The 14,114-nt window shown below is 41.3% G+C and overlaps 1 protein-coding gene across 1 annotated transcript in view; it reads left to right on the plus strand.

Moving 5' to 3' along the window:
- The window catches only part of GABRR3 (gamma-aminobutyric acid type A receptor subunit rho3), a 96,165-nt gene that overhangs the window by 74,608 nt on the left and 7,443 nt on the right, over positions 1–14,114 (plus strand). Inside the window, 5 exon segments of the mRNA XM_064273480.1 lie at positions 464–520; positions 731–826; positions 1,696–1,698; positions 13,809–13,917; positions 13,919–13,982. Of these exon segments, the coding sequence (XP_064129550.1) occupies positions 464–520; positions 731–826; positions 1,696–1,698; positions 13,809–13,917; positions 13,919–13,982 (329 nt within the window).

Below are 14,114 nucleotides of genomic sequence, written 5' to 3' on the forward strand. Positions count from 1 at the left end.
TGCCACTTAGATAGGATTCCAACCCACCCTACTCCAATATGACCTCATGTTAACTTATAACATCTTCGAAGACCCTATTTCCAAACTAGGTCACATTGACAAGTACCAGGGATTAGGACTTCAACATATCTTTTAAGGGGACACAATTCAACCCATAATATGTGAGTAATACAGAACAATGAGGAGCTTACAAAATAATGTACACCGGCACAGTGGTTAAGAGCTACAGCTGCTAACCAAAAGTTCAGTAGTTCAAATCCACTAGCCACTCCTTGGAAACCCTATGGGGCAGTTCTACTCTCTCCTATGGTGTCACTGTGAGTCGGACTCGATGGCAACAGGTTTGGTTTTTTGAGTTTATGTCCCTTAAGAGCTCAGAGTCTAAAGAATCATGTTGTTTCACAAAGTGTGTTATTTCTAAGAGGAAGTTTGTTCCAATGGAAACTTTCACTTTTCCTCACAGGTTGTTACAACAGGCTTTTCATCAACTTTGTGCTAAGAAGGCATATTTTCTTCTTTGTGCTGCAAGCAGGGACAGATTACCCAATAAGCAAGGTACTCACGGGCTTCCTTGTGCTTACTTACTAATCTGTAGTGTACAATCAAAGCTGTGGTGAAACCTACGTGAAATTGTGCACTGCAGATTGGTAAGTAAACACAGTTAAGCCTGTGCGCACCTTGCTTACTGTAAGCACGTTATGCACACCTTCTTTACTGGTTAATCCACCCCTGCTGCAAACTGATTTCCCAGCCATGTTGATGGTGATGATTTCATGGGTTTCCTTCTGGGTTGACCGAAGAACTATCCCTGCAAGAGTTCCTTTGGGTAAAATCTTCCCGCATCTTTGTGAAATGTTAATACAGGAGGAAAGGTCAAGAAGAGAGGTAAATAAAAACGGGTGAGGAGTGGAGAGGAAGAGAGATTGGTATAGTAGGGATAGAGGTGTGTGCTCTGGTTAGGAGTCCCTGGGTGGTGAAAATGGTTAACTGTCTTGGCTACTATCCGAAAGGTTGGTGGTTCGAGTCCACTCAGAGGCTCCTCAGAGGAAAGACCTGATAATGTACTTTCAAAAAACAGCCGTTGAAAATCTTCTGGAGCATAGTTCTCATGAGTCAGAGTTGACTTGGCAGCAACCTGGTAGGTATTCAGGTTAAAGCACGTGTCTCGGCAGCCTCAAGGGAAGTTGTAACTGGGCTCTTCTCTTGGAATCAGGACATAAGGGATGAAGACTGCACTGACTGACCTGCCCTTGTACAACAGTAAAGAGATAAGGTGAAATTATGAAGTATAAATGTCCTCTCTTTAGCAAACCTCATCTTTTCCCTTTTCAGGAAACCTCCCTAGCTTTGTATGACTAGTATCTTAGAACAAAGAACATTCAAATTAATTAACACTATGGTGTTGGTGTCTTAATAAATTACTTCTTGGGGGATACTTGAATTTGGAAACAAGAGTGCTGATTAGGAAATTGGGGGTTAACCCGAAGGCCCAAATCAGAAGCTACCATGGTGGAATTTTAGTCACTGTGGCCGTTCAGCTGGGAAGAGGTTTCAGGTGAAGAGACGTTGCCAGTCCTCATTAAGTCACCACACATGGGTGATTATCTCCTCCATCTAGCGTGTTATATGCCACTGTCACACACGCCGATTTATGGGAACCATTTCAGATCCACTTAGCCGTTATTGAGTCCTTAGGAAGTGGAAGGTGCCAAGCTAAGCACTTAGATAACATGTTACTTAATGAGAACCCAAGAGTCAATCCCATGTACCTTTTTGGCTGGTTCCCTCGTTTCGTCTGATTTTGTTCTTTTAGCTGAAATGCTCTATCCAGAGAGAAGACTGTTATAAGTGGTTCACAATGATTATAATTATCACACAATTCCTTCCAGAAAGGGTGGTTTCTAAGGTAATGCTTGCAAATTATATGCATACTTCAAGAAAGCATTTGAAAGACATAAATTGTTATTAATATTAATAATTTGTTCACTTCTCACCTCTATTAAAATTTTCAATCTATAAGCATTTGAGCCTTAAATATTTCCAAGGAAAAGATACCATTCTGAATGGGTAATTACATTATTTTGATGGTGTCTGTTTTTTTTTTTCTGTACATCAGAGAAAGCGATCTAGTGGTAGAGTGGTTAAGTGCTGGGCTGTGAACTGAAAGGTCAAATGTTCCAACCCACCAGCATCTCTGTGGGAGAAAGATGTGGCAGACTGCTTCCTAAAGGTTACAGCCTAGGAAACACTACAGGGCAGTTCTACTCTGTCCTACGGTGTCACTGAGTCAGAATCAACGGGACGGCAGTGGATTAGGTTTTGGTTCACATCAGAGTATCAGTGCCCTGACCGACCTCAGTACTGCAGCAGGGCCAGCTCGGGCCAGACAGGAAACTAAAGGTGTGTTTCCAGCCCCCAAGACAAGATGAGAAAGACACTCAGTCTCTAAATGTTTATGAGCATGATTTTTGATCAGGCTCCTAAAGCTGACTGCTTAGCTTTTGCACTTTGAAAATGACAAGAATAAAAGCTGGTTTCTTAGCAGGTTAGGGGTGAATGAAGAAATGTAAAATGCATTTAAGTTGCCCATGAAATTCTGTCCTTCTTGCCTTGACATCTGATCCCTTAGGGTTAGGAAATTACTATGCAGATTTATGTAAAATCATATGCAAATCAGGAGCACACCTTCCCTTTTTTAACTGCAGCATTCTTATTACATTGCTGTCCTCCCAGGCTTCTGCTTCCTCCTACCCTCCAGTTTTTTTGAAACGTTTTTTGAAAGATACTTCTCCACTGGTTTCTTCCTGAGCTACTTGATTCTCTGGAAGATACTGTTGCCTACCCATTCACCTAACCCACTTGCCTTTTCTCAGTTGTTCTTTTTAACTCTGTCTGCAGCATTTGACATATCAGAAATTAAAACAGAATTTAAAAATATTTGTTAATTAATACAAAGATAATAAACTTATCTAAGTAAACATGAAAACTGTTGTACGAAAAAATAATTTAAATGTTTAGTGAGAAGAGTGGCATTGTTTTACATTTTTCCAAACCTCTTTATCGGGCTTTATAGAAGACAGATGGATTCTTATATCTGCTTCTGTATTCAGCCTGTTGCAATAGGTTTTGGTTGAAACAGAGGAAGAAATCTGGTCTCACAGATAAATAGTTAGGGGGAAAAAAACTGTTGCCATCAAGTCGATTCCAACTCCTAGCAACCCCATAGTGTTACCGGAATAAGGTTCTTGCCTCTCACTGGTCAAGAATGAGCAGGTAAGGCACGTAGAGCTTTCCACACGAGCAAATCCTTATTGAAGAGGCTTGCAAGCGGAGACGAGGAGGGCCTAGAGCAACACATTCCACCCCCCCCGCCCCCCCCCCACCCCCCGCCAGCCTCTTGAGAACGAAAGACGGGCCTGAGTTTTTAAAAGTTCTTGGGTGGTAAAAGATTCATGTTTATTCGTAGACCCAGGCAGGGATATGTTAACTAAGGTGCCCACTCAGCAGCTTTCCAAGATGGCTCCTGTCCCCGAGGCCTCTGGGATTTGTAGCAGGACCTATTATGGGGTGTTGTGCCTGTGCAGTCTCTCACTCCCTAGGTTCGATTCCCTGGCTAGGGCTGCTCACACCCCCTGGTGGAAGGTCACACAGCAGTCACAGGTGCATGTTCTGTGCATGTCCCCGGGCCTGGTTTTCTCCAGCTGCTTCTGAAAGGCAACTTTAAAGAAGTTTGGGGGCTATTTTTAGACACCCTGCCCATTGTTCTGGGGAATGGCTTTGTTTCCATGCCCTGGCCAATTTCTTGTTACTTTACTTGCAGATTTGGGGGCCTTTCTGTTCCCTACCTTCCTAAGGTCTCTAGGTTCCACACTCAACCCACTATTACCTCCCTGATAATATAGTCTATTTCTCTTTTACTTGCTTCTCCTCTAACCACACCAGTCTCTTTCCCCAAACAGACACTCTCCAATCTCAGGGCCTTTGCTCCCTGTCTTACTAGGACGGAGTAGAACTGCCCCATACAGTTTCCAAGGAGCAGCTAGCTGGTGGAGTCAAACTGAAAAGAGAGTAATATTTTAATGATCTTTTGAGATTACTGTGAATAGTCTTGACACTATACTAAAACATAGTTTCTTACTGAACAATTAGTTGCACTCTGGAATCTGAAACCATATTAATGAACTTTTTGTATTCTACTGGATTAAAATTCTTCCGTCTATTTTGCACTTTGAACAGATCCTTTGCCCATGCCTTAGCCATTTGGAAAATACTGGTTCACTGAGTTATACAGAGCTTCCAAATATTTATATAACTCATTATAGAATATCAAAACATCATGTTGGTTAATATCACTACAATCCTCACCAAAAAGCCTTGAAGTTTAAAGCACAATAAAATTAAAAAAAAAAAAAAAAAGGTCTTAAGGTAGTGGGAAGCTGTCAAGCTCACAGTGATGTATACAAGCTTTAAAAAATTCTAATTTGGCCTAAAATTTGAAATTTTATCGCTGGCAACAAATACCCTTAATCGTTTACTTGAGGCTATTTCACTCAGTTTTGAGAAAATGTCTACCAAATACCCAAGTCTGGGCAGCCATAGTTTGTCTGTCTGTCAGTTGTTCTTTCAAGTGAAAATGGCATTCCATTTTATTTTTTTTGGTGTTCTATTTTAAAAAGCAGCTAGCTCAGCTCACGATTGCCTAGGTGCTTTTCCTCAAGATAGCCACTGTGCCTGGGTATATAGGTATGCTTTGTCTATAGTACTTCTAATTTCATCACACAGAATATTAAAAAGGTATGTACCCAAGTGATGCAATTTAATAAAATTAATAGTTTTTACCGCTTTTTTTTTCCTTTAACTGTGAGTGCTCAGAGGTGAAGAACACAATGACTACTAGGGGAGTCTGGCGCTAAGGCAGCAGCAGTCTTACCCACCTTTGCACCATCAGTGCCAATGTCAGCACAGTGAAAAAGATGAATAATGTCTTCGTATTATTATCAAGGATCATGAAGACGGTGCAGGACTGGGCAACGTTTTGTTCTGTTACACATAAAGTCACCATGAAGTCTGAGCCGACTTGACGGCAACTAACAACATTATTACCAAACTCATTTTCACTATACCATAACCCACTGCCATCGAGCAGATTCCAACTCATAGTGATCCTATAGGACAGAGTAGAACTGCCCTATAGGGTTTCCTAGGCTGAAATCTTTGTGGGAGTAGATTGCCACATCTTTTTCCTGGAGAGCCACTGGTGGATTTGAACTGCTGACCTTCCAGTCAACAGCTAAGTGCTTAACCACTGCACAACCAGGGCTACTTCCTTCATCACACAGAACCTCTGAAAATGTCTTGGACACCCCTAGGAAGTTCACAGGTCATACTTTGAGAATCGTGGCTATAGGATATCTGAATCTTTAGAATCAGTCTTCTTCATAAGTCCTCAAATCTGGCTTTATGGCACCCAGCCCAGAGGTGAGCGGGGAACAGAAATTCATCTCAAGCTCCAGGAGACCTGGTTTGGGGTGGCATGCTTCAGAGAAAGGGGCACCTTTTATTAATTACACAAAGCTGTAGTATGGGCTTGTAGAGGGCTTGTAACTGCTGGTTTTGTTTCCTGCCCTTCTTGCTGCAGTTCAGCCCAGCTATGAGAGTAAGAGTGCCAAGATGCAAATGTGATCACAAAACTCCCCGCCTCTCAAAAGCCATTGAAGTAAATATTCTCAGCTTAGAATCTAAGGTGCCCCTGATGGTTTCCAGATGAAATATATGACACCCAGATAAATTTCAATTTTAGATAAGTAACTGTCTTAGTTATCCAGTGAGGCTATAACAGAAACACTACAGGTGGATGGCTTTAACAAACAAGATTTATTTTCTCACAGTTTAGGAGGCCAGAAGGCCATATTCAGGGTGCTAGTTCTAAGGGAAGGCTTTCTGTTTCTGTCAGCTACGGAGGAAGGTCCTTGTCTCTTCAGCTTCTGCTTTCTGTTGCTTGGAGATCTCCGTGTGGCTTGGCTTCTGTCTTCCTCCATCTCTGCTCTGCTCACTTGTTTAATCTCTTTTATATCTCAAAAGACGTTGACTCAAGATACACTCTATACTAATCCTGCCTCATTAACATAACAAAGACAACCCATTTCCAAATGGGATTGTAACCACAGGCATGGAAGTTAGGATTTGTGACACGTATTTTGGGGGGATATAATTCAATCCACAACAACAATAATATTTCATAATTATTATAAGTATAATTATAAGTATATTATAAGTAATTATAAGTATTATAATTAGTATAAGTATGTACCAAATATTGTATGGGACATACCTATACTAAAAAAGATTATTTGTTGTTTATCTAAAATTTTTAAAATTCAAATTTAACTTAATGTCCTGTATTTTTACTTGCTAAATCTGTAACCCTACCACTGCCCCAATATACTTACTATGAGCATCAGCCAGTTTGAATATTCAGTGTACTGAAAAAGACTCCTGCCCCTAACTGCTTATCTCACCTCTGGATATCTGTTCTTGTTTCAGCCTGCCTAGAATGCCCTCCCTACCTGTCTCTTTCTGTCAAAATCCTGACCTCGCACCACAGCCCTGAAGCCTTTACTGGTCTTTTCCAGCTTTGAACCTCCATAGTGCTTTGTATTGCTCCTAAAGTATCTTACTTCCTCTATTTCCTGTTTAACTATAGAACAGGGGTAGCTTGTCTCCTCTACTAGAATGTGAACTTCTTAAGGACAAGGTTTCATTAGTGCAGTCTTTTCCTTTCCTACAGTGACCAGCACAGTGCCCTGTGCATGTTTCATGCTGGATACGTAGTTGTTAAATGGAGCAGTGTTTAGCCTACCATGTTTTTTTTTTTTTCTTCCTTGAATAGCTGTGCATTGTTACTAAGTGGAAGCAATGTAGGATGATTCATTAGCTGGTTAATATCCTTTCACATTTGTCATGTTTTAGATTACTCCCCTTCCAAGATATGACTCTAATACTCCACAACATGTTTTTTCCTTCTCAAAATAGGAGATTGAGAGCTTGACATAACGAAAGACATGAAGAGCCTGTAAGTTTTTTTTTTCTTTTTTTCTGCCTGCCTTCTCCTTTCCACATACTTTTGTTAATGACTTTGTTCTGTTCTGTCCAGCCACCTGTGACTTACGACCCTCCACATGAAGATTAGTGCCCAGATGTCTGGCGTGTATCTCTTTAGTCTGATAAAGGGTCTCTTGTAATTATCTTGTTATGAATAACTCATCTGGCCATGCCATGTGTGGGCTACGTGCCAAAAAGACACCTCTAACCATTGTAAAAGCCATATATAAGCTCTAATATAAAATTCCCTTTCAGGACTCCATAAAGATAGCCTGCATTGCTGTTGGACTATCCGCTGGTGCCACCTCTGGAATAAACTTTCTCTGTCTTTCTGACTTGGAGTATGTTACATTGGCTTGACTGCTCCAGGGTAAAGACCCTAATCAGGCAACACAAGATAAAGAACACTTGAGGCTGAAGAGTATACAAGTATCAATTGTGATTAAAGCATCCTCATAAGAGATAATAGCTATCATAAGTTGAAATGTATGACGAGTTAAACATGCCGTTATATGCCTTCATTTGGTTTTGTGTGAAGAGAGCGTGGGACTATTATAAAGCTGTTCAAGGATGTTTTAACCTTAATGGAGAGAAAAGTAGTATTGTACTTTGTCCTCTCCCTTCCACCACCCTCCTTTTCTTCCCTATATCACTCTTCCTTTGTCCTTCTGCATGGGGTATGCCATTCCTTGTACAGTGTATTAAGTAGTATGTTCAATTACCTGGAAACAGATAAGGCAGAGAAAGACAACCAATGCTTTCAAGCCTGTAGTCACTCATAAAGAAAATGCCTCCCAACAGAAGATATTCCATATGCCTAGAAAAGTGAATACTTAGGGAATGAGACAAGAGCAATTCGTTCAATCATCACAGAGGTCAGCAGAACTTCTAGTTACAGTTACTGGACTCTGGAACCATCTTTGTGGGAAAATAGTTATTACTTTCTGACTATAGAGCAGCATTGGAATATCCAACCCATCTTTCTTTCCATCATATCACTTATTTTCTTTCTGCCCAGGCTTACAAGGAAAGGATTTTATTTAAAGGTTACTACGGACACCCATCTCTTCAAAAGAACGATTCCCTACACAGCTACTGAAGGGATGAAAAAACTCAATAGTTCTGTAAGTGAGGCCTGTCTGCCCTACAATTATCATACCTATCAATTAACTTCTCCATAATATATGGCCAAATATGGCCAATGAAAACAAAAAGATAAATAATTCTCCCCAGACTGAAGGGTTCTTAACCAGTTGCCATTCAGTCAACTCCATCTCATGGCGATCCCATGTGTGTCAGGGTAGAACTGTGCTCTGCAGGGTTTTCAATAGCTGATTTTTTAGAATTAGATCACCAGCCTTTCTTCCAAGGTGCTTCTGGGTGGACTCAAACCTCTAACCTTTTCGTTAGTAATGGAGCACATTAACTGCATCACCTGGGAACTCCAAAGGGTCCTTACCCGTTGTCGATCCATTGCCCTGGAGTTGATTCTGGCTCATATCGACCCTACAGGACAGAGTAGAATTGCCCCATAGGGTTTCCAGACTGACACATCCTTCTCCCACAGAGCGGTTGTTGGGTTTAAACCATTGACCCTTTAGTTAACAGCAAAGCACTTATCCACTGAGCAACTAGGGCTTCTTGAAGGATCTTTAAAACCCCAAAAAAGCCCATTGCCATTGAGTCAATTCTGACTCATAGCAACCCTATAAGACAGAGTAGCACTGCCCCATAGGGCTTCCAAGAAGCAGCTGGTAGATTCGAACTGCCGACCTTTTGGTTAGCAGCCAAGCTCTTAACCACTGTGCCCCGTAAATCCTTAGAAGTTAATATAGTACAGCTGCAAGGGCTCCGGGAAACTGAGCCAAATGGTCAAAATCTTGACACTTTCACCAAGAATTTATATCTGTGAGTGGGAAGATAATTTTCTGATCACAATACATGACCTTTCTTTGGCTAAATGGTCACTTCGTATAATTCAAAACTTCTGTATAGGGATGTTAACTTTAATGGGTATGGAAAGAGTACTATTTGTCAAGATTAATGTATTTCTGAGGGGTGATTCGAGACATAAGTGTGTTTAATGTAGCTGTAATACATTTGAGTTCAAGTTCTATTGCTTTGGGAATTTATACATCAGTTTCTCATCATTCACTCCCCCTATCTAATAACCCCTTCTCCCTACTCTCTAATTCTTTTTCTTTTTTATTGCTCACATTAAACAAGGAAAACCTTGAATTCTGGTTTCAAAATAAATAAAGCTATAGTAAATTAGCTAGACTAAGCACCCTTTTAAAGAAAATGACTGATGTTCTATTGCTCTCTGAGAAATACAGATAATGCAATTCCTTTTTATTAGCCCAGTAGTCAACAATTTAAAATACGTGACAAAACCTTTCTGCCATGTAAACTCATGTGTTTATTCTAAACCCTTGTTTTGTCCACTAAGCCCCATACTATGGTCTATAAAAAAAAAAAGAATCAAGTTCTATGTTGCATATCAACTAGTAAGTAAAAAAAAAAAAAATTAAAAATTTTGAATTAACAAGGTAAGTTAGCAAGCAGGAATATTAGTTTTACCAGAGAATCTTGCAGAAAATAAGACTTTTGGCCTGTTGAAAAGCACAAAGTACCTCCATGCTTCCTGACATAATTTCTCAGCTTTGTAGCATCTTGTCTCTGAGATGCTCCATACACAAAAAAGGATTTATTATCTTAAAAATAAAAGGAAATTCCCTTTGAAAGCCTGGAATGAGAGGCAACACTCTGCATATATAAAGTAGAGCTTGTGCACTGGAGGGGGGTTAAAATCCTGCTCCGGAAAAAAACTCAGACTAATTATTTAACTACTCTAAGCACTTATTTCTTTCCTGAAACACGTGGCTAATAATATTTACCTAGGATTGTGGTGGGTAAACATTCAATAAAAGGAAGCAGGTGTTATTTAATACTCTTCAGCTACACACCTGTAACATTAATAAAGATCTCACATATCCATGTTTATGTAGCAGGTGTTTTTGAGAATAAAGGTTTCCAAACAGCATCCACTGATATGCAGATTGTTGGTATTACCATTGTTCAGGGGAAGCCTGGGTCTCAGGGAGTTAGTGGTCTGTGTTTGATAAGATAGAACGGCCTTTGGGTTTCTTACTCTGATTCTTAAGATTTCTTCATTTTTTTTTTAATTCTTTTATCTGATTTTTCTTCAAATATATTGGTGCCAAGTGCTATATCTTCAAGGTCACCAATTCTGCCTTCCACTTGCTCGGTTCTTCTCCTCTGACTTTCTATTGAGTTGTTTAATTCTGGAATTTTATTGTTAATCTTCTGAAATTCTGATTGCTGTCTCTCTATGGATTCTTGCAGCTTATTAAATTTTTCATTATGTTCTTGAATAACCTTTTTAATTTCAACTGTGTTATCTGTGTGTTCTTTGGCTTGTTCTGCATATTGCTGGATCTCTCCTTCCTGATGTCTTGAAGAGTTCTGTATATTAATCTTTTGAATTCTGAATCTGGTAATTCCAGGAAGACACCTTCATCCAGAAGATCCTTCGATTCTCTGTTTTGAGAGCTTGTTGAAGTGATCATGTTCTGTTTCTTTATATGGTTTGATACTGTTGTCTCTGAGCCATCTATAAGTTATTGTATTAGTTTATTTTATGTTTGCTTACTGTATCCTAGTTTCTTGCTTTGTTTTGTTTTTTTATATGCCCAAATGGGTTGCTTGAGTGAGCTAGCTTGATTATTTTCACCTTTGGAGTTCTGACATCCCGTAAACAGATGGCTAGAGCTGTTATCAGGTATATGAGCTTATGACTCCATTCACTTTTCTTATATGGATTCAGCTCAGGTGCCCAGGTAGCTGCTTATCAAGTGTGTGGTATAGGCTCTGCCCTACAGTCTTAGAGGGGCAGGGGTGAATGGTGTAGGTACCAGTATCTGGTTGCAGCAGGGAGTCATGCTCTGAACAGGGCAGGAGGCTGAGAACCATCCCCCGAGTGCCTCTGAGGAAAGCAAGTCCCTGTTCCCTAGGGCGTACAGGTGGGTGGTTCTGCAGACAGATCATGAGCACCCAATGCTTTTGGTTGTAAGGACTGGGAGGTACCAGTTATCCTTGGACCCCTGTTGCAGGTGGCTGGGTGACCTGAGTGGAACCACCAGTCCTTAGGCCCCTGATGTGCATAGGTGAGGACCCTGTTTAATAGGCAAACCAGTGTCAAATATCAAACACCCACCTCTCCACCACACAGCTTTAACAGTTGCAGTCTGCAAGAAGGGTCTATTCTCCTAAAATAGGTCCACACAGGTCTATGCAGGGGGTAAAGGTATTCAAATTCCATGGACCATTTATGCCTGGACAGGAGCCGCTTCTGTCCTGAGCTCCCAAGGTTAGTGGAGCTGGCAAATTATCTTTTCCCCCTGTTGCGAATTTATTCCTTCTCCAAGTTTGGGATCATGGCTCAGAGCGCAAATGGGCCTATCTCAGGCCCAGGGAAATCAGCCACTGAAGCTGCCTTGGTGGTGGTGGGGCACAATAAAATATACTCAAGTACTTAGCTTTTGCGGAAACCACCGCTCTTCTCGGGTCTGGAGGTGTGAGTAGGCTGTGCAGCTGGCTGCTTCAGACGAAACTGTGGCCGAACGCTGCTACCAGCCCACTGCAGCTGCTCCTGGGAATGGTGCCTGAGGGATCCCAGCAATTCAGGTCCAGTAACTCCTCTCCACTTCTGAACTGACTGTCCCTCCCCCTGCCACTCAGTCCATTTTCTGACTTTGCCTTTGAGGTTCAGGGCTCTAGCTTGTCCTAAATATAATCATTTCACTTGATTTTTTGGGTCTTTGTTGTAAGAGGGGAAACCCTAGTGGTGTAGTGGTTAAGTGCTACGGCTGTGGACCAAAGGGTAGGCAGTTCCAATCCACCAGGCATTCCTTGGAAACTCTGTGGGGTGGTTCTATTCTGTCCTATAGGGTCGCTATGAGTTGGAATCGACTCAACGGCACTGGGTTTGGTTTTGGGATTTGTTGTAAAAGGGATCACTGGAAGCATCTGCCTACTCCACCGTCTTGGCCCCACCTCTAGGTTTCTTACTCTGGAGCTCAAATCAGTGTGAAGGTTAGATCTGGGCCCTCCCATGTGGTTGTCATATTGTCAAGTTGTGTTGGCATTGATCATCAGATGGAAACTTTTCATCTGAAATTGAATGGCTTTGTAGGGATGTTGCTGTCTTTGATATGGGCTCCAGTGCATGAACCTCACAGAATTAATGTAAGAAAGATAGAAATATGTTGGTGAAAGCTGTCTGCATGCTGGGTCTGTGCATTTGGGAGTGAATTACGGGTTTCTTCCTGCTGTTTGGAACTTCGTCTGTTGATATTAAAATATCCTCACAACTTATAAAAATCATTAAGGATTCCATTTGTACCTCCCTGGTGGGAAATAAAACCACCCCAGCCAGTGAACATTTCAAATATTTATAATACTATACTTTCTCTCCAAGCAGAATGGCTATGATTTCCCTCAGAAATTTGTGCAGACACTGGATAGCCCTCCCCACGGCCAGCATTTTATTAAGGAAATCTCAGAGTCACTTCTTTCTCCATTGTCCCCCAGAACCCTGATCTCCTCACCTCTGTTCTTGATGCCAGACAACAAAGAAAAGGAAGGGAAAGGGAGGAACAAGAAAGAAGAAGGAAGAGGAAGAAGGGAAGGAAAAGGAAGGAGGAGAGAAACCAAGGGAAGAAGAAAAGGGAGAGGAAAGGGAAGAGAAAGAGAAAGACAAACCACTTGCCTGTGGAACTGAGCCAACCCATGGCACCTCATATATGTCAGAGTACAACTGCATCCATAGGGTTTTCAATGGCTGTGATCTTAAAGAAGTTGGTTGCCAGACCTTTCTTTCTGGAACCGCTGGGTGAATTCAAACTGCCAACCTTCCATTTAATGGCTGGGTGCAAACTGTGCCACCCAGAGACCTAGAAAAAGGGCAGGGCAAAGCAGAGAAGAAAAGGGTGGAAAAGCGACTTCCATTTAACAGTTGCTCAGTGAATGTTTACAAAGACCTGAGCCTCCATCAGCACACTTACACTCTGAATCTCAATTGATCTGCAAATTTGAAAACAGAAGACAAAGAGATAGAAAAGATGATAGCTTTTATATATTCCGTATAAAATCATAATATGGAGAACAGCAATCTTTAATGCTACTAAGGACCACTCAAGAAGAAGCGAGCTCACTCTGACACATGAAAGATTAAAGGAATATGAATTGTTAACAGTAAGAACTGTACAATAACAGAAAAGATAAGTGGAAATGGTTTTGGAATTTCTTTCCCAGGAGAGTTTTTAAAGCAGAATACATTTTTACCTTCTGGGATGGCTGGGAAGCAGATCTGAGGACATTTGAAGGCAGGAAGCGATGAGTCCTGACTCTGTGAGCCAGTGCTATAAAGTCCTGGGATGGTGAAAAGGAAACATTATGGATAACAGGCGCGAGGGCAAGAAAAAGAGATGGAAAGAAAAATCCAAGGAGAGCTTCTTACTTAGGCTCAAGATGCGTACTAGGTTAACATGCAAGAATTTCTCCCTGATTTTTTTGTTCATCAGATGGACAGTGTTCTAGAAATGTCATCTTGTGTAATCCAGCACCAGATGCTGGATCTCAATGGTTTTGTGACTGAGGTTGTTACTCTTCTGGAATGGCAAGAGTTACCACAGTGCTGACCATGTCCATTATCATTATGGGTGTGAGTGCCTCCATGCACCAGGTGTCATATGTCAAGGCCACGGACATGTACATGTGGGTCAGCTCCCTCTTCGTATGCAGCCGTGAATTCCCTCACCACAGCAGAAGAGTGGAAACAATTCAGGAAGACAGGGAAGGTACTGACTTGTTTTGTCTATCTGACCCCTTTGGAAGTGAACAAGTCTATTCTCATCTGTAACCCTCTCTTGACAGCATTATAAGTCCTTGTATTAAGTCCATATGCTTTAGCAAGATGCAAGTTTACAGGA

This window comes from Loxodonta africana, chromosome 20 (assembly GCF_030014295.1).
Source record: "Loxodonta africana isolate mLoxAfr1 chromosome 20, mLoxAfr1.hap2, whole genome shotgun sequence".
NCBI classification, from domain to species: Eukaryota; Metazoa; Chordata; class Mammalia; order Proboscidea; family Elephantidae; genus Loxodonta; species Loxodonta africana.